The sequence below is a fragment of the Lutjanus erythropterus genome, chromosome 17, assembly GCF_056507025.1.
Source record: "Lutjanus erythropterus isolate fLutEry1 chromosome 17, fLutEry1.hap2, whole genome shotgun sequence".
NCBI lineage: Eukaryota > Metazoa > Chordata > Actinopteri > Lutjaniformes > Lutjanidae > Lutjanus > Lutjanus erythropterus.
The window spans coordinates 27,642,714-27,661,880 of NC_139333.1; the positions used below are offsets into that span (position 1 = coordinate 27,642,714).

Here is a 19,167-nt window from a genome sequence, read left to right on the forward strand (position 1 = left end):
TTTGAGGCAACGGCTACAAGCTAATAGTAGTAGTCAATCACAGCACAGGAGGGTGGGACTTGGCAGCACAGTCTTGGGATAGGAAAAATAACGCTTTGCATAGGACACAAAGCCGAGTCTCCTGGATGAGAGTAATGTGTTTGATCCATTCTTTCACTCACAACCTCCTTGCTAACTTTCTACCAATTGCCAATATCTACACTCGTGTTTGCAACCAATCAGAGCACAGTAGGGTGTGTCTAGGCAGAAAAGTCTTGGGGGGGGGGGGGATGACCGTAATACTGCGCTACTTAGTGCAGCCGTGCCAACATTACAGCTTGACAAAGAAACAACCCATACTGAGCCTCTCTTCCATGAGTAGATGCACACTTCCATTAGTACAGTGATTCATTTGCCAGATGGAATTAAATAGAATTAAAATTATTCCTGTATGAGACTGTTCACAACAAGGTCTGTGGATTATCTTGAGTAACCATCATTTCATTGCTGTTGAGTCTTTCAAATGTATTTTGTGCAATCTAGTTCCATTATATTAGAGGAATATGTTGTTTTTTTTTACTGTCCCTTTAAGACTTCCAATCACATAAAGTTCAATGGAAAAACTATGGTGCAGTGTTATCACCAATGTCTTAATTACCTTTAAACACACACAAGCAGGTCAGCAAGTACATAAAATCTGCATGTTTGTATAACCTTCCCTCAATGGCAGCCTGCAGACAGAGCACGCTTGTTAGCTGTGAACTGAGCGAGAATGAACCAGATGAGATAGATTTACCAGATGTGCAGGTATTGCACAATCCCTCCTTTAACCCCCCCACCCCCCCTTCCTTAATCTAGCATTCCAACATGTCCCAGTGTTTTCACGTCTCTTCTTTTAGCTGTTCCTCTTTCCGTCTCTCCCCTCTCTGTCACCACCACGCCCCAGCAGGTAACAACCTGACTCAGTAAACAACAATGTTTAATTTTACCAGGGCGCCGTTTTCAATGCAAGCCTCAATTATATTCCGGTCACCTGGGATTAGAGCTTTGCTTTATGCTCTTTTTTTATGTGCAAGAGTTTCCAAAACAGGTGAGTCACCTGTTTTTAAAAGTACGGCACACACTGAGAGTGTCTTTAGTCGAGTATGGGAAAAGATAAGCCTTTGAATGCTTTTAATAGACCACATACAGGATCTGGAACAAACACACAGATGAATATATTTTTAGTCACTTGTCAGCTTCAATTTTTCACAAGTCAAAGCTGAATAGAGATGCTCTCACTGGACTCAGCGGCTATTGACTAGGACCAGCAGGGACACTGTCTGTCAACGCGGGAGTGTCTCTGCCGTGTATAAGTGAGCTGCCCGTCAAACCGAAGCCCCCTTGACCCCGCAAATCATACCCTGGTCAACCGTTAGCAGAGGCCTGACAGCTGATTGGCTGACAGGTCAGGGGGTTAAGTAGACATGGCCTCTGCGTGCCCCCGGGGTTCATCTGCACTTCCTCCTCGGCATTGTTGGCCAACATGGAGCGACAGTGTTGCAAAGGACGTGTCACTGAAGGGGCTGACCAGTTGTGACTCGGAGCTGCTTTAAATCACATGATGTTTACACACAAAAGACACATGGCGTTCAATGAGAGGAAGTGTCTTTGACGGCGACTCTAAGCTGCCACGGGATGAGATTATTCTTGAGGTATTTCAAGTTCTCTTTAGCAACCACCTCAGTGTCATTGCTAAAGATGGGAAAGTCTACAGTGCACTGTAAACATTTTTAAAAAGTTGAGAAAATGCAAAATTCAAGGCAACGTACTTAAATAGATGTTTGAGTTTTGAGGTAAAATTAAACTCTTAAGTTTTGAAAAAAGTTTTACCAGTTAATAATGTTTTGTTGATATCATTTATTTTATTCATGTTAATTCAACTTAAAATTTCTAGTATTTATTTTTACTTATGACATAAGTTGTTCTAACTTTAAGTCTTTTGACTTTCTGACTGTAAAAATGAAAGGTTTGGAAATGTAAAATTTAAAGGCAACTTACTCTAATAGATTTTTATGTTTTGAGCCAAACTCAATCTCTGAGTTTTGAAAAAGTGTAATGAACTCATGTTTATTTAAAGTAGAGTAAATTCTCTCAACAAAACTTCTGTCAGTTTTAGAAACCCCCCAAAATCTGTATTTTAAACCCACTGAAGTGAAAATGAAACTGAGACTAATTTCTTTAAATACACTTTTTGAGGGTTTATAAAACTCAAAGATTCAAATTTATCTAAAGAAGAAAAGTAAGTTATCTCAACAAAAAAATGAAAGGTCAGCAAAACTCTGTTTAGTTTATTTCAAATCTAAACAGTTTGAGTTTGATTTAATTAGATCAAAAATCTGGTGAAGACAGCTGCTTTGAAATTATGAGTTGCATTTGTTTAAAGTAATTCTTTTAAAAAGTTACATGTCTTGTTGACTGAATTTCAAAAGACAAGTTGAGATAATTCTGTAATGATTTCAAACAAACTTTTCTAGTCAAATTCACTTGATATTAATTCAGTTGTTTTTGAGACTGACAGACAAATTTCCTTTTATATTTTCTCAGTTTGAAAAGTCAGTCCTTAATTTTACACAAGGAACTTGCAGCTTCTCCTGTTGGAGACACTTTGTTCCCTCATCAGTACAAAGACAAACTGCTCCCAGTGAATTTTATTAAAATTTATTACAAGTCCAATGGTGCAATTATGACTTATCTTAAAGTGTATTAAGTTTTTATTATATGTTTTCTTCAAACTATAATAAGAACACTGTAAAGAAGCTGAGTTTTGAATCAAACCCAAACTTTGTTTTGAAATAAACTAAAAGTTTAAAAATTTAATCAAACCGAAGAGTTTGCCTTGGGCTCAAAAATCAAACATCTACTGAGGAAAGTTGCCTTGAAGTTTTAACCCTCAAAAAAATGCATGCTGGGAAGTCTGCTCGTATGCTGACTGTGTTTCTTTAGAAACTTAATTTAACGAGTTAAAGTTTAATCAGACTGAATAAATAAAGCGTGTATATTTCATACATTTAACAGAAAACGATTAGTTGATTCCACTATGTTCCTGTAGGTTTTTTACAGTGCGCGTTGAATGGGACATAAAAAACTGTTTGTAGAGCGACACGTACTCCCACCCAGATCCTGAATCACCATTGTTAAGACACAACAAGAAAGGGAAAGTCATTCAAATAGCTGCTCAGTTGTGCAGCCCAGGAATTTGCTTTTCCATTTTACACCTTCCGACGCTGCACAAAGGGAAATCTTTGTACCTGGGCCCTGAATAATTTTTTACTGGTTTCCTGGGCCGAACCCATTCAGCTTTTCAAAGGCATGCAAATGGATGACGGCAGCACATAACGCCGGCATCCAAATTCACTTCACGATGACTGGCTCATTAGGCCTTCTGTTTCTGCATAGCTTTGTCTGCCAAAGAGATTACTGTAACATCAGCGGGTTACAGTATCCCCACCTAAGCCTCTGGCGGTTTCACAGCCCAAATTTGACCGCCGGTTTCAACCTCACTTTCTCATGACATGCATACTTTACATGAGCAGGCCAACTGGACAAATCTGAAGGATGAGTGAGACTGTCTGTGCACAGATCTTCATGTTGCATGGATTGAATAAACAAGCAAAAAAAGAAAATCTGATTTCGGTGACATGCACATACATGCAATACATTAATACACATAGACTAAGAGGGCACAGAAATGTAAAGTGGAGTACTCACAGTTCTCTGAGTGGAAATCAGGAACAAACTGCTCATCGCTGTCAGGAACCTGAGCTGAAAGTAGAAAAAAACAAGAGCAACCATGACTTTAACATTATTATTATTATTATATTTTCGACCAAATCTGACCTTTCTCTGTGTCTCATTTCCTTCCTCCCCCGTCTTACTGTTTCTTTCCTCTGAAATTGGAGTCAGAGCGAGACTGCGTTTCATATTCAGGCGACCTTCATTTCACTTCATGATCATTGCAGCGTGCCAGCACTTTGCTCACACATAGATCAATACACAAGAACATGGAGCTCCTGAGTGGCATCACACTGCCAGCCTGGTTTCATGTGGCATTTATAACATTTCTTGGAAGTATTTTGACTGAAGCTGAGAGATTTCAGCCAATTAAAAAGAGACATGTAGAGCTAACCTCGTAACTTTCAAGTATAAAGACCCAAAGAGTTCTACATGTCATAAATAATCATTAATATAAACATGAAATTATGACATTAATCAATACTTTTACAACTCAGGTCCAGTGTTGGGCAAGCTACTTGAAAAATGTAGTGAGCTCAGCTACAAGTTATTCTCCATTAAATGAAGCTTCACTACACTGAAGCTACCCACCAGAGAAATGTAGCAAGCTAAGCTACAATAAAATGACAAAAACAGCTTAACTACATCAAAGCTATTTTTTAAAGAAGAAATAAAGTATCTATGTATCTGTCTGTCTGTGTTTAGCAGTATATTTATTAGCCCCCTTCAGTACTAGGAGCCAGATACACAAATATCAAATTATTTATTTAAACTGACCACAACAATTTGGTTCTGTAGAGAAGTTTGTTAAAAAAAAAAACCCTGCAGAAGTAATATTTCTGAGTAACATAAGCTTCTCCTGTCTTCTTATTTTTCTTACCTCTTCCTGCCTAAATTCCCTTCACGCGCACACACACACACACACTGAGTTTTTTCCTTTTGCTGCCACAGGACATGTTGCTAGCTAGCGCCATGTTAGCTGTTGGTGTTTGCTGACTGCGTTGTGATGATTAGCTTAGCTAGCGGTTGTTGTGTTTAACTTCGGGAAATACCTGAACGTGTGTCCTTAAATTTATGTTGGACGTCTTGGATGTTGACAGGATCTTTTCTTTTAGGTTCCACAGTAAACACCGGGACGTGTAACTGTTCTGTGAGAACTGGATAAGTAACATGAACTTGTTAAGGTTTGGCCATGGAGATTCACGACACGTACACGTCTCCGCCCTCTCCTCTGCCACTGTGTCCTGCTGCGCGCGCTCCCCCCGCTGCCTTCGCGGGCATTTTTTTCTACCCAGTCTATGGCGGGCATCAGCAGGAGGGCAGGTACATGACGTCACATGGAAAGACGCATTTAAGGTTTAGAAATGCGTGGGAAAATGTAGCTTCTGTGGACGCTACCGCGTTATTTGATCACTACAGTAGCTTCACCACTGAAAAGCTATTTGATGAAGAAAACAGCGACGTTACGACCACGTTACTGAGAAATATAGTTAAACTAGTAACGCCGCTACTTGTAACGCCACTACTGTCCAACACTGCTCAGGTCATTATCTTTTCTTTGCACAGTAAGAATTTATTGCAAATCATTTGATCCAGCAGTTTTTTTTTAATTGAAATGTATTTTTTGATATTTCACTCCCCAATGTCCCCCATTGATCTTATGTCTTTAAATCAAGTAGGCTGCAACTAAAGATTATTTATCTGCCTGATTGATCTGTTGATCATTTTCTTAATTAATTGATCAGTTAAATCATCTTGTTTTGCCCACAACCTTAAGACGTTCCTTTAACCGTCATAGAGGAGTAAAGAAACCAGAAAATATTCTGTCTGGAACAATCTGGAATTATGGCTTTTGTTTTCTTAAAAAAATACTCAAAGAGATTAATCAATTAATGTAATAATTGATTCGTAATTGATTAATCATTGCAGCTCTCATGGAGACCCAATGTGTTCAATATGTCAAAAATATTCATAACTATTTAAGATATTAATAATAATGATAATAATAATATATTAAGATATATATGTTTTGTCCACAACCCCAAAAATATTCAGTTGCTGGACACAGAGAACGAAAGGAACCAGAAAATATTCACATTTAAGAAGCTGAAAACAGATAAATTGCTTGAAAAACAGTCGAAATGATTGATTGGTTATCAAAATAGTTGGCGCTTAATTTAATAGCTGACGGCTAATTAATTAATTGACTGGTTGATGTCCAACTGGAAGTCAAAACTAGTCACACATCTGGTTTCTTCTACCAGCTGTTAACTAGTTTCTTTCCATTTCCATTGTAGAAATCCAGACAGACTAAACAGGCTGTTCTGGCTAAACAAGTGTGGAAATCTGTCAAGCGCTGTGACAAACCAGCTATTCAGATTCTCTCTGTCCCAAAGTGTTGGGGACATTTGTCTAACAATCTAACAGGAGTCTGGATTTCATCTTTCCTGATGGTAGATGAGGAATCAAGAACAGGGACACCAGACTCAAATCAGGAGGAGAAGTGGGGGAGTGAAAAAAGAGCAAGTTAAGGTTAAAACATTTCTCAGATCTTCTTGTCAAATGGAAGTGAATTAGGGTGTCTTCTGTGGTCACACTCAGATATTTCCCTTCCCCGTCCTTTAAATTCATGTAACATAAGCCTGAAACACCTATTCCAGATATACGCAAAGTAAAATCAAAGCTGTTCCTGAACAACAGCGGCCATTTTCGTCTAACAGCACACTCAGGGAAGCTCAAGTGTCGTACTACTGTGTTCCAAGTTTTAAGTCGTAAAAACGTACAGAGTATAACACTATAACATTATCATTTAAACACTTCCAATTTGATCAGTAACTGAAAGACAAGGGCTGGAGAAAATCTGGAGGGAAATGGACCCATTTTTTAAGAACAAAAAAAAACAAACATCATATTTGATAAGCCAGCTAACGTTAGCATTCAGTCACTTCCTAGCTAATGTTACCATTTAATAGTGTTATATGATATAATAGGAAAGACATAAATGAATTCTGAACTATCATTTAACACTAATCCTGGAAGTAAAACATACTGGCTGCAATCAGCTTGCTAATGCTAACATTAATTGTCTTATGGTCTTTTCATTCGGCCTCAGAAATTTTCTGATCAAGTCAGTGACCTTATGTAACATTTTACTAACCAGTACACATATTTCTGTGTAACCTTTCATACAGATTACAACACAAAAGTTACAAGAATTTTTGCAGTGTGTTTTTTATGTGTTAATGTTAGCGAGGAAGGATTTGAATGCTGTTGTCTCACAGTAGCTAATGGGTTATCAAACGTTAATTTAGCTTGAAATGAAAAGTTGGATTTACTAAACACAGATTGGTTTAAAGTAGGTTTTCTTTTCCGTCTTTTTTCCAAACAGATGCCTGAAGTTGATCTATAACTGGGTCTTATTAGCTAGAAAACACAATGGGACCACAGTTTTTAGCCGTACCTTGTCTCAAGTTTAAATTTGACAACAATACAACATTATTTATACATGTTTTTACTGCTTCAATTCAATAGAAGCATGAGGACATTATGGTGTTTTTTTCCTTTGTTGAAACAAATCAGATCAAGTGCCATGGGAGAAAAGCAGTTTATATAAAAATCAACTCCCTGTTAACTATTTAAATTGACAGAATTTCCTTGTTCTGACCATATAGCAGCCCATATGGTATTGGTCAAAATGCAGTGAGGCATAAATGAAAGTGTCACTGAGCCTCCAGTGATTTGTAAAAATAGACAAGTCAGTGCAGTGATATGTGTGATATCTGGTTCTGATACGTAATGACCTGCAGTGGTGTACAGTTTCATTAACACTCTCTCATAATGAAACTCATCTAGGATCTAACTGAAAAGGCTCGGCCAGTGGTGCCAAGCCCAGGTGCAGCAGAGCTAGACAGACACTATTGTACAGCTCTTTTTTTTTTAGGAATCCAAACCCATTCACAATTGTCCCGTTGGAGCTTTGGACACTGAGTCACACAAACGGGTCAGAAAAGCTCAAATCATTCGACTGCCAACACCCTACGAGGGGTGAGGAGGTCAAATTCATCCACTGAGCCGTGAGCACGCTGGCATTTTTTTTGATTCGCCTACCCTTGAATTAACAGCCTAACCCTAAACCTAGAGCAGAAACAGGGAAGGCAACCTTTTAATCTGGCACCGCTCCAGCTCCACGAGTTTCTGGGGTTTTAAAGTGTTTCCACCGCTCGGGACTCACACTTACGTCATGGTACAAGCTGAACTGGTAGGGAAAAGTTGATGGGTATCATTAAATATCATGAACTCAATCAGGGGCGTAATAGGCTACAAAACAAAGTGGCACCATGTTGCGGGTACTTTAGCACCACTCGCTCACTAAAAATGGACAAAGGATTCCCACACAGACTTTTTAAAACAAATAATAACACTTCCTTGTAATCTCTGATCTGATTTAACTTCAAATTATGTTGCACCAAACTTTAAAAACAGTTTAAAATTAAGTAATGATTACGTTTAACGGCCAATTTAAACCTCCATTTAACTTTCAAACTTTTAACTTGCACTTGAGGAGCTTTAACTTTTAAAATACCTAGCTCAAATTCCTCAAAAGGACAAGCTCAACCCAGGTGAATTTTACGATGCTGCTGAATTTCTCTTAAGGTTCAACAAGGAAACTGTTGTTCTGCCAGATGGTGGAGCAACAAACTTTACATTGTGCTGTCGTCCTTTTATTTTTCTTCTATTATTTGGTCACATTGCTCCATTAATTTGGCCAACAAATTTTCCTCAAAGGAGAACTTAGAACTTCTCTGCCAAACTATCATGAGTAACGTTAGGCTAGCTAACTTTTTAGCTAGCTAACAAACAAAGTAACCTTTTGTTAACCTTTTAGATAGCTAGCAAACAGTATAACATTTTGTTACAGTTTTAGACCAAACATAGTAATGTTTGTTATATTTTTAGCTAGCTGGATAACAGTGTAACATTTCTGTTAACTTCTTAGCTAGGTAGCAAACAATGTAGCATTTTATTAAGGAATACAGAGCAGCCAAAAGTTAATTGTTTTCCCCTCTCTTTTATACTTCCTAGGTCCCAACAGCTCACAAATTTATTCATGTATTTTAATTTGCAAAAGCTAATTTACATCAATAATCTTTTAGTTTTAAATCTGGATTTACTCATTTTAAACCTAGTTTTGCTAAACTCTCTTTAGAAATAATGTCAGATAAAAGCACAATACACAAGTCCTGCTGCTAGGGTTCATAGTTTGATGTCGAGTGGAGTTGTTGTCTTCCAACCATCATAGCTGATGACAATCTGACATGACTGAAGCAGAAATCATGTTCATGGACGAGGTAATATTTAAGTTTTAGTCACATTTCATTTAGTCACATTCACCAATTTCCTTCAATAAATTCTGCATTTGAACATTGTTAGAAACATTTGGGATAATAACTACAAAAATCAACAAAATATATAACATATGTTTCATGTTTTTAGACTTTAGATTATGGAAATGTAGTTTTAGATAATTTTTGTTGGTGCAGCCCAGTCTAAAAGTAGATATTTGCAGAATCCACCAAGACTCTGATTGTAACCTCACCAAGAACCTAAATCTGACCCAGCATTCAACCTCAAGAGCCGCTTCTCTCCCTCGCTTCATGCACCGGTTACTGTTTCCAGACGATGATACACAACACAGAAACCAAAACTCAAGAGACACAGAGTCATACAGCAGCAGAGACAGAGGACAAAAAGAGGAAATAAGAAATTCAAATCCACTTTCTTGTCGTCACACTGCTCCTTCCTGTACAGAGGAAACAGGATGACGGCATTTGGAGCATGTTCTGATAAATTACATTGATTTCTTATACAACTCCACATCCTGTGGCTTACTATACCATAATAATATTACCCCCTTTTTAACTTTTCAGTCCTGCGCCCTCAGGGGGAAGAGAAATAAAGCTGCTGCATGAGACAGAGCAGCGGCCAATATTTTAGTTCTGCAGATCTAACAATCAATCATCTCCACTAGTTTCAACATGTCCAAGACGGAACACGCTGGACCTCATAAAGACGCAGGAGGAAAAGAAACACGGATGATGAGCATCAGACATTATCGCAAACCCTGGTGTGTGCTTGTGTCTGTGCACTTTCCTGTGTGTGTGTGTGTGTGTGTGTGTGTGTGTGTGCTTGCATGTGTATCTGATTTGTTTCCAGGAACACCTCGTCAGGGGCTTTGAGATGCAAGTCAGCACAAGAAGGAAAGTGTGTTTATACGAGCGCAGACGCATGTTCTCCCCGATGCTTCCAGGCACCTTGAATGACTTTTTTTTTTTTTTGCCTCCCCTCAGTGGGAGATCCTGGGAGGAGCTAAAGCAGCACCAGTCATATAAACCTAAAGGCCAAAATGAGACAAGATGTGACAAGCTCCTGAACTCCTGCCATTCAGAGCTTCACCCTTTCTGTCTCTCGCTCGCTTCCGCTCTCCTTTGGCAGAAAAAAAAACAAAAAACCCTCCAGCTACCCAGCTTTTACAATCTTGGTGAATCCCTCACAACTGCAATCAGTCATGATAAGGTCTTTAATTAATGCAACAGGAAAGGAGAGGTCTAAGCCGGGGAAGCTGAAAACAAGCCAGTACTTAGGGTTAAATAACACTTTGATAAAGTTACACTTCCATCTTTCTGTTCTGCTTTTTTTTTTTGTTGCTCCTTCACTCTCTGTGACTCAACAATGAGCTGCCACCCAATTTGTAAACTCAGGACATTTAAAAAAAAAAAAACCCTCTTGGTTCACCAAAAACCAAAAACTACCTCACAGTTCTGTCTGGCCATGCAGATAAGTTTAAATTTTGAGGTTTATCTGCCTGATTTCTGCTGCCACCTCAATACAACGGAGGTAAATGCTACAATGCTGCAATGATTAATCAATTGTTAATCTTTCATCAAATTAATCTGCAGCTGTTTTAATAGGTGATTAATCAGTTTGAGTATTTTTTTTTTAAAGAAGAAAAAGCAAATTCTCTTGATTTCAGCTCCTCCAATGTGAATATTTCCTGTTTTATCTATTCCTCTCCTCTATCTGTTTTCTTAGGGACTATTTCTTTGGTAGCCGGTGTTTTATTCTTACAGGGACAGTTCACCCCAAAATCCAAAATACATATTTTTTGGAGATATCAGCAGTAGAGATGTCTGCCTTCACTCCGATATAAAAGGACTAAATGTCACTCGGCTTGTGATGCTCAAAGCAAAACTGAAAACTTCAAAACCATTCTTTATGCAGTATAACCTACCAGAACTACTTTCTTTCTGCTAGAAAGAAAGTAGTTCCTACATGGCTCACAACAAGGACTGTGGACTGGACTGTTATCTTGAGTAACTGGGTCATGATTTTTGGGAAAGAGACACTAGTTTTGAAACTTTCAAATGCATTTCTTGGGGGCTTTGAGCGCCACAAGACTTTGGGGTGAACTGTCCCTTTAAACTGTAAAATATCCTGCCTCCATCATGTAACTTTTGTCACAAATATTTGACATTTTTGAGGGATCACTGGACAAAAAACTGGACACTATAAGAAATACCGACCTATATGTTGATATTGGAATTTTTTTCACTCCATAATATAAAAGGCACTGGTCCCAAAAATCCAGTATTGGTCAAGTCCTACTGAAAACACAGCCAAGGGGTGGAGCAATTTCATTTTCTCAACTTACATTTTGCTTAAAGGTTATTATATAACTTTCCCCAAAGCCTACTCCAGCTTTAAAACTTTTTACATTTAAATTTAAATATATTTTTTCAAACCTTTGAGAATCACAAACTAATTTCTCCTCACCAACATTGTAAAGTGGCGGCATAAATCTCAACCTGGACAAATAAAACCTAAATTATTTTAAAGATTGTATACTACCTCAGGTAGCGGGGGTCAAACTGAACCTTTAAGCCTTTACAATGAAATCTGTGAATACAAATTAGGCTCCAACTTTGAAGCGACACCCATTGTCGCAGTTTTATTGGCTCTTGTGTCTTTGTCTGCGTGAGACGCTGGTGTGAAGCGAACCTGCAGGTTTTTTTGACGCTGCATGAGAAAAGGTGAGAAAGCTAACGTGGACCCGGCATTGTTCACTGTAAACATCAGCCGGGGCAGGGAGTGGGCTCCATTTAAATGTCTGTCAGACACAGCCACTTCCACAGAGTCTGAGTTTGTAACCGTCTCACTTCTCTAGTTTGCTGACCTGCTGGACAGTTAACGTCTGCGTATGACTCAAAGTCAATATTGGAACTCGTATTGTTTGAAGGTGACATAAGATTCCTATGTATGTATGAGAAACTACTTAAGAAAATTGCTTAAGAGCGCCACCCAGACATGCCCTGTCTAGTCACTTCATAAGAATAGCAGTAATATAGAAAATAAAAGCACATTTCTGACACAACTTAAAGGGCTGCCGGTGTCAGCCATGAAACGGGCTGCAGTGTAACCTTTACAGGCAACTGTGAACCATCGAAGTGCTTGTTCTGCTGCTGACACATTTTCATTTTAGGTGCCTGACAACATTATGGGAAGGATCCCTACAGGGAGAGACCTTTTTGTTTCAGTCAATTTAATGCCAGATCCATTTACAGAAACAGTACTTTTATCATTGTTGTTGTGATCATCTCACAACTCCACAGAAACAAAATAAAACTGATCAAAACCATCTTGGTTCATCTGTCCGCCGTTTAAACAATCACCAACTCTGTTTTGGTCAACATAAACTATTAATTCACCAAGTCAGAAGTGAAAAAACTCTGTTTCTACACGCCGTTTCTCTGATGTCCGACCTCCCTCTCGCCCCTCTCCTGATCCATTTTCATATCCAACGTGGTGAATTAAGGATTTATTTTGCCCCCCCCCCCCCCAAAAAAAAATAGTGCAGGTGATTGTTGGAGCAGCGAAAAGTCAAACCAGACAGTTTTGTTGATTTTTATTTTGTTTCAGTTGAGTTTAAAAGAACTGTGTTTCACAAAGATTACACAGTTTCTGTAAATGGAGTTTGGTGCTGTTGGTGAGGATGCTAAAATAGCTGTTTCTGGTTAAACAAAATGGATTTTACTCTTTTAAAAAACATCCATCTCTGTAGGGATCCTTTCCATAATGTTGTCAGACACTGAAAATAACAATCTGAGCCCATCAGCAGCAAAAGAAAGCATTTTTAGTGGACATAATTTGACAGTTTCAAATCGCCCATGAGGATAACACCACAGCCTGTTTGATGGTTGACGGCTGCAGCGGCCTCACTCAATACTGGACCAAAGAATCATGGGAAAACATGTTGAAAAACACCAAAGTTACCCCACAGACGTGTCTTAAAACATCTCTGCTTGGAATAATAATCCTGCCTTATATGTTTTTCAACAAAAAACTCCACAAAAACCACAGCGTTTCCTTCTCCCTCAATCTGAAACCAATCAACATGCAATTTCAACATTTTAAGGCAGGCAGTTCCCAGTGTTTGCGCCCTGGATGCTTCCATGTCCCACATCACACTTGTAAAAGGTACGCACTGGACCACGACTCACAGAATCGCTTTTAAACTCAGATTTAAGGGAAACACAGAGCACAGAGGAACGGTCCCAATCCAGGAGATGCACGTGAAAACAGCCTTCTGGTGTCAAACTCTGCACACGCCAACGCACACTTCACTCTGCACAGTGACGCTCGAACAGTCAAGTAAAGGAGCAACAAGTAAAACATTTTATTCCTAATGAAGGGGGACGTTAAAGCCACTACAAGGAGTTTTAACTGGTTAAGAAACAGTTAAAAAGAAGCAAGAAGAGATTTTTCTTTAGATGTGATGCTATTTTTATGGTTATTACAGTGGAAACTACCACTTTTGTCCACAGGGGCCTCCAAAATCAACAAATTCTGAACGTTCTTTGTAGTAGCTTTAAACAGGATTTATCAAGTTGATGTGGCGGTTCGCATTAAATGTCAAAAAGTTAGTGGCATTTCCCTTTAAAGCTCCACATCAAAGCACATCAAAGCAACAGAATTCACACCTCCTGGTGCAGTTCTCATTTCTGCTCGCAGCTCGGAGCACATTCAGCCACTGTTGTGCTCCAGGTTAAACTGAAAAACAGGCCCAATGACTCACGGCTGCTGCTGTTGTTTCCCCTCCTCCTGACATACAGTATAATTACTCTATTAGGGCTCACATCATCATCGCACTTATTAAGTCTACTAGCTGACAATTGCCTCCGACTGGGCCTCATTTCATTGCTATGTGCCTTTGAGTGACACAAGCCAAATAGCCTGTTTGTTTGCATTGGCCGCCGGCTGGCACGCATGCTACATGCCAACATGGCCAAAATAGGACATGCTCAAAGCTAATAATGTCCCGTCTGTGTTCTCTCTGGCCTCTTTTTCTTTTCTTTTCTTTTTCTTCTTTTTTTTTTTTTTGTGTTGTATGGTTTATGAGCATGTGTGTTGCATCAGAAAGTTTGGGGCTCTCAAGTGAGATTCAGCTTAACTGAGGAGCATAGTCACAGTTTTATGAAAGAAAAGCACTGACAGAAAACCTGGAAACAATGAGCATTCATGGTGATCACAGAGTTTGAGATTCAATGTTTTTTTTCTGTGTGATGGAAAGCTGCAAAGGAAGGATTGGTAGGATTTGTTTGAGCTGTCAAACACTGAAATTATGGATTGGTAAATTGTCCCAAGCGCAGCAAAATAATGAGGAAATGAGTGAATACAGACAGAGGGCTGCAGGACCTCTGCAGATACAGACGTCAGCACACACTTCTAGTGGTTCACAAGTGATAAATGGAATGGAATGGATGGATTATGTTTTTATGACTCTATACATTGTCTTTTTTTTTTTTTTTTTTTAATTGTTGCATATTTTGCCTGAAAAGTGATATTTCCCCCCTTACCTATAGTGTTATTTATCCAGCTAGATAATTTTGGTAAGTTGCAGAGTTTTGGAGACGTCTTCATTCTCTCCAATATAATGGAACTCAGCTTGTGGTGCTTAATGCACCAAAAATACATCTGAAAAACTCAACAGCAGTGTCTCTCTCTAGAAATCAGGACTCTGTTACTCAAGATAGTCCACAGATCTGGTTGTGAGCAGTTTCATGTAGGAACTGCTTTCTTTCTTGTGGTAAGAAATTAGTTTTGGTAGATTCTACTGCACGTCTGTGGATTATCTTGAGTAACCAGGTCATGATTTCTAGACAGAGACATCTTTTTTGGTGCTTTGAGCACCACAACCTGAATGCCATCTGGTTCCATTACACTGGAGAGAAAGCAGTAATCTATATGGCTGATATCTCCAAAACTCTGCCACTCACACCCCCAAAAAATTAGATGGAACGACAGGCCAGGGGAAAAATATGTATTTTTGATTTTAGGGTCAACTGTTCCTTTAAGGAAGTCATCTTTGTCACCAAAGACACACTCACAATAATCAGAATTTCAGATAAAATGCATTTTATGGACATGGAAAGCATAATGTATGTATAATTCCTTAATAGTTGGACAAACAGAGTTCCTTTTTTTTGGATTCTTTTTAGGTTTCTGTGTTCACCAGTCTCTCCAGACAGACTGTCATTGATGAGGAAATCCTCACAGAAGAGTGCAAATTAAAAGGAGGCAAATCTCACCTTCTGTGAGCCATGTCTCTTGGAGTTGGCTTAAATCCTGGAAGAGGTCTAAACAGAAAAGATAAAGAGTGTATCATGAGCACACAGTGCAGAATGACAAGTTACACCATATTTAAATTAAGTAACTGATACCCAGACTGACATCGCCTGAGGTTTGATAGACTGTGATGTAAACATGTGTCATGTAAAGAAACCTAAAGGCAAAAAAATCAAAAAGCAAAAAAGCTGTGACTTTTTACCTTCAGATTCCTGAGGGGGTAATTCTGTGTCCATGTATTTCCTTTTCGCTGCCATCAACAGTCTATTTAGGGGCCCATTTCCATGCGACTTCTGCAAAAAGACACAGATGTTAAAGAGGAGAAGTGAGAAACAGGGCATGTCCAGCACGTTAGTGTCAAAATAGCCAATGCCGTGTTTTAATGTTGCATGAGTAGAGTGAGGAAACAGCCACTTGACACATAAAAATGACAAAAAGTAATAATAGGGCTGCAACTAAGGATTATATTCATTATTGGTTAATCTGTTGATTATTTTCTTGATTAATCGATTAGTTTTTGGTCCATAAAATGTCAGAAAAAAGTGAAAAATGTCAATCAGTGTCTCCTGTTTTGCTTACAACCCAAATATTTTCACTTAACTGGCATAAAGGAGTAAAGAAAACAGAAAATATTCTCATTTAGGAAGCTGGAATCAAAGAATTTTGCTGTTTTTTCCTTAAAAACTTGCTCAAAGTGATTAATCAGTTGTCAAAATAGTTGACAATTAATTTAACAGTCGATTAATAATCAATCAATCGTTGCAGCTCTGCAAAACAGCCAATAGCATGTTTGATGTGGCATGAGTAAAGTGGAGAAACAGCCAGAACTTGGACATATTTCACCAAAATATTGACAAAAAGTCGTAATAATAATAACAGTAACATTAATAATAACAAGAAGAAGTGATGAGCTGCAGAGGATGATAGAAAAACAAGACATTGCTCAGTTGTTGGAGGCAATCTGGCAAAAACAAACGCGCTGTTTGCGTCTGAAGAAAGTGACCATTTGGCACATTTTGACACGCTCTCAAACCAAACTACCCCACACGAGAAACCCGCTGACAAACACCGATAAACGCCGCACTTCTCATGCTTCAGTCTGTGCAGATTTTGAGTCACTTTTAAAGCGGGCCGAGAAGTAGTTTTCTACCGCTGCCGTTCGCCACGAAACTCGTGCTGCAGACGCGACACGGAGAAACGCAGCGAAAGCAAAGCCGAGCGCGTCGTTATTTAGAGAAAATCGGGCGTAAAAGTTGGAGTAACACGAGACTTCATCCATACGTACATTTGCTAAAGTGTAAGGCACTTGCTGGTCCAAATATCCATCCATCTTATAATCCATCCGTTAACCGTTTGTGGTCATTTAGGCTGAGTTGAGTGAGCTCCACGCAGCCTGCAGGGAGAGGAGAGGAGGGAGGGCTGCTGCTGCTGCTGCTGCTGCCGCCGCCGCTGCTGCTGCTGCTGCTTGTGAATGGAGCTGCGTGGAGGCTGCATGCATAATGAGCTCCATTCACAAAAAATGCCGAGGGGAAGTGATGGCGAGTGATTACCCAGCGGGCTGCTGCCCTCTTTACAAATCTCTCTTTTTGTGCTTGACAGACAGCTCGTCACATTAGAAGTTTCAGGTACTTTTTTGTTGTTTTTGCACCTCTAGGAACTATTTTTTCTCTAGTTTTGGTGCACCTTTGTTTGGTTTATTTGCGTTCTTTCTGGTTTAAAAACATGTCAGCTGAGCCGTAAAGCGTGTATGAGTTATGAGTGTTATTTAGTGGTCTGTTTCTTGGGCTTTTTGCCACGTCTGCCCGCATTTGCCAGGCTCCACTTTCTTTAGGAAACAGTCCAGCGCTGAAACTGTGACGGGAAACAGATGTTGAGTCGAGTCACAGCACCAACACAACAAGAACTTTTTTTTCATCATTTATTTCGACGTAAAGGCGCAATAAAAGTGAGTTTAACTAAATTTATACTGAAGTGCGGTGACTTGTGTGCTGTCATTTCTGTCCCAGACATGATTTAGGGAGAATACAGAGGCTTGCTTTTCTTGCTGGGGCCAAACGAGGCTCGTGATTGGTGGATTTCCTCTTTCAAGGGCTCGAATTTCTTGCCTTTGTCCGGATGAATACACTGACTTATGAATGAAGTCTCGGTTCCATCCAGCAGCCAATCAGAATCGCGGTAGCAGGGATCCTAGCAACCGTGGGCGGAGCCTGCGCCGCGGCAGCCAATCAGACTGCGGGTCTTTATACTGGATTTTCCAGTTGTTTTTCATTCACAAAAAGAGAGAGAGGGAAAGTAGGAGAAAAAAAAACTTCCATTCATAAAAACCTGCCCTGGCACGACAGCCCTGACATGTTTTTCTTTTTCTGCCCGGACAAACTCAAAGAACTTTGCTTTGTTTACCTCATTTCATGCCTCCATACCTCCTCCACTCAAGAAAAGTAGTGATCAGGCAAGAAAAAGTGGCTGTAAGCTATGGAGGCACATTTCCGACAGGAAAAGAAAGAAACCCCCCCATGATAAGTCATAATTATGGAATAAAAGTCATAGTTATGACATAATTCTGACTTTTTATCTCATAATTTCACTTTTTAACCTCATAATAACAACTTTTTAGTGTCATAATTTTGACTTTTTATCTCATAATTTTAACAATTGCTCTCATAGTTATTGCCTCAAGGGAATCATGCGATCACTTCAGTGTGTATGTGATCAATGAGATAATCTCATATACTACTGGACAGAGGTGGGAAGTAACGAACTACAAGTACTTAGTTTCTGTGCCTAACTACAGTTTTTTCAGGTGTCTGTACTTTACAGCAGATAGGCCTATTTATTGATTTATTTATAACATTTTCACACAAATATCTGAACTTTCTGCTACTTAGAGTTTCAAAACAGTCTCATTGCTTTAATTTGAATGCATTTAAGGGGAATTATCAATTATTTTTATTCTATAATTGTGCCTCGCACATAAAACACAAATAAAAAATTATGATTCCTTGCTGTATCCATCAGAAAATTTTACATGCAACAGTCGTAACAAGACAAAAATGACGTAAAAGATGCATCAAGACAAAAAAGACGTGGCTAGATGAAAATGACGTAGCAAGACGTAACAAAATGGCAAAAAAGATGAAAATGATGTAACAAGACATAAGATGAAAACGCTGATGTAACAGCAACTTTTTACTTTTATACTCTGAGCACATTTCAGAACCTGTATTCTTTCACTTTTTCATCTGAGTAAAGAAGCTGAATCAGTATTTGTACTTTTACCAGTTTTTTTTTACTCATGTATCTGTACTTCGACCAGAGCAAAGAATGTACACATGTACAAGTACATTCACATTCTTGTGAATTCTTTGAGAGAATTTGTCTTCTCCTCTCCTTATCTTTTGGTTGTCAAGGATCAAGGTCATGTTCATTTGCTTTCATCTCATAATTCTGACTTTTTGTCTCATAATTCTGATTTACCATGAGAGTATTTTTTTCTTTTACTGGTGGAAGTAGTCTTCCATACTAACCTCTGCAGGAGCCGTGTACATTAACACGACCATTAAAGGTGACGTAAATCAGCTCAGGAATATGCGTTGTTGCATTCTTGTGGTTTTTTGAGTCTACACCACATGAAAACCACAGGATTTAAGTCCTCCATGAAGCTTTGTACACGAGCCTAACTGAACTGAATGGCGAGATGCTCGCTGCTTATTGAAACTAAAGCCACAAAGGCTGTTT

At 39.0% G+C, this 19,167-nt stretch overlaps 1 protein-coding gene across 1 annotated transcript in view; it reads right to left on the bottom strand.

Moving 5' to 3' along the window:
• Positions 1-16,909, bottom strand: part of etv4 (ETS variant transcription factor 4) — a 51,516-nt gene extending 34,607 nt beyond the window's left edge. The window contains exons 1-4 of the mRNA XM_084740149.1: positions 16,718-16,909; positions 15,635-15,725; positions 15,396-15,443; positions 3,730-3,783 (exon numbers count right to left, since the gene is read on the bottom strand). Of these exons, the coding sequence (XP_084596275.1) occupies positions 3,730-3,783; positions 15,396-15,443; positions 15,635-15,725; positions 16,718-16,774 (250 nt within the window). The 5' untranslated portion in view covers positions 16,775-16,909. The remainder of the gene's footprint in view (positions 1-3,729; positions 3,784-15,395; positions 15,444-15,634; positions 15,726-16,717) is intronic.
• Between the last annotated feature and the right edge of the window lie 2,258 nt (positions 16,910-19,167).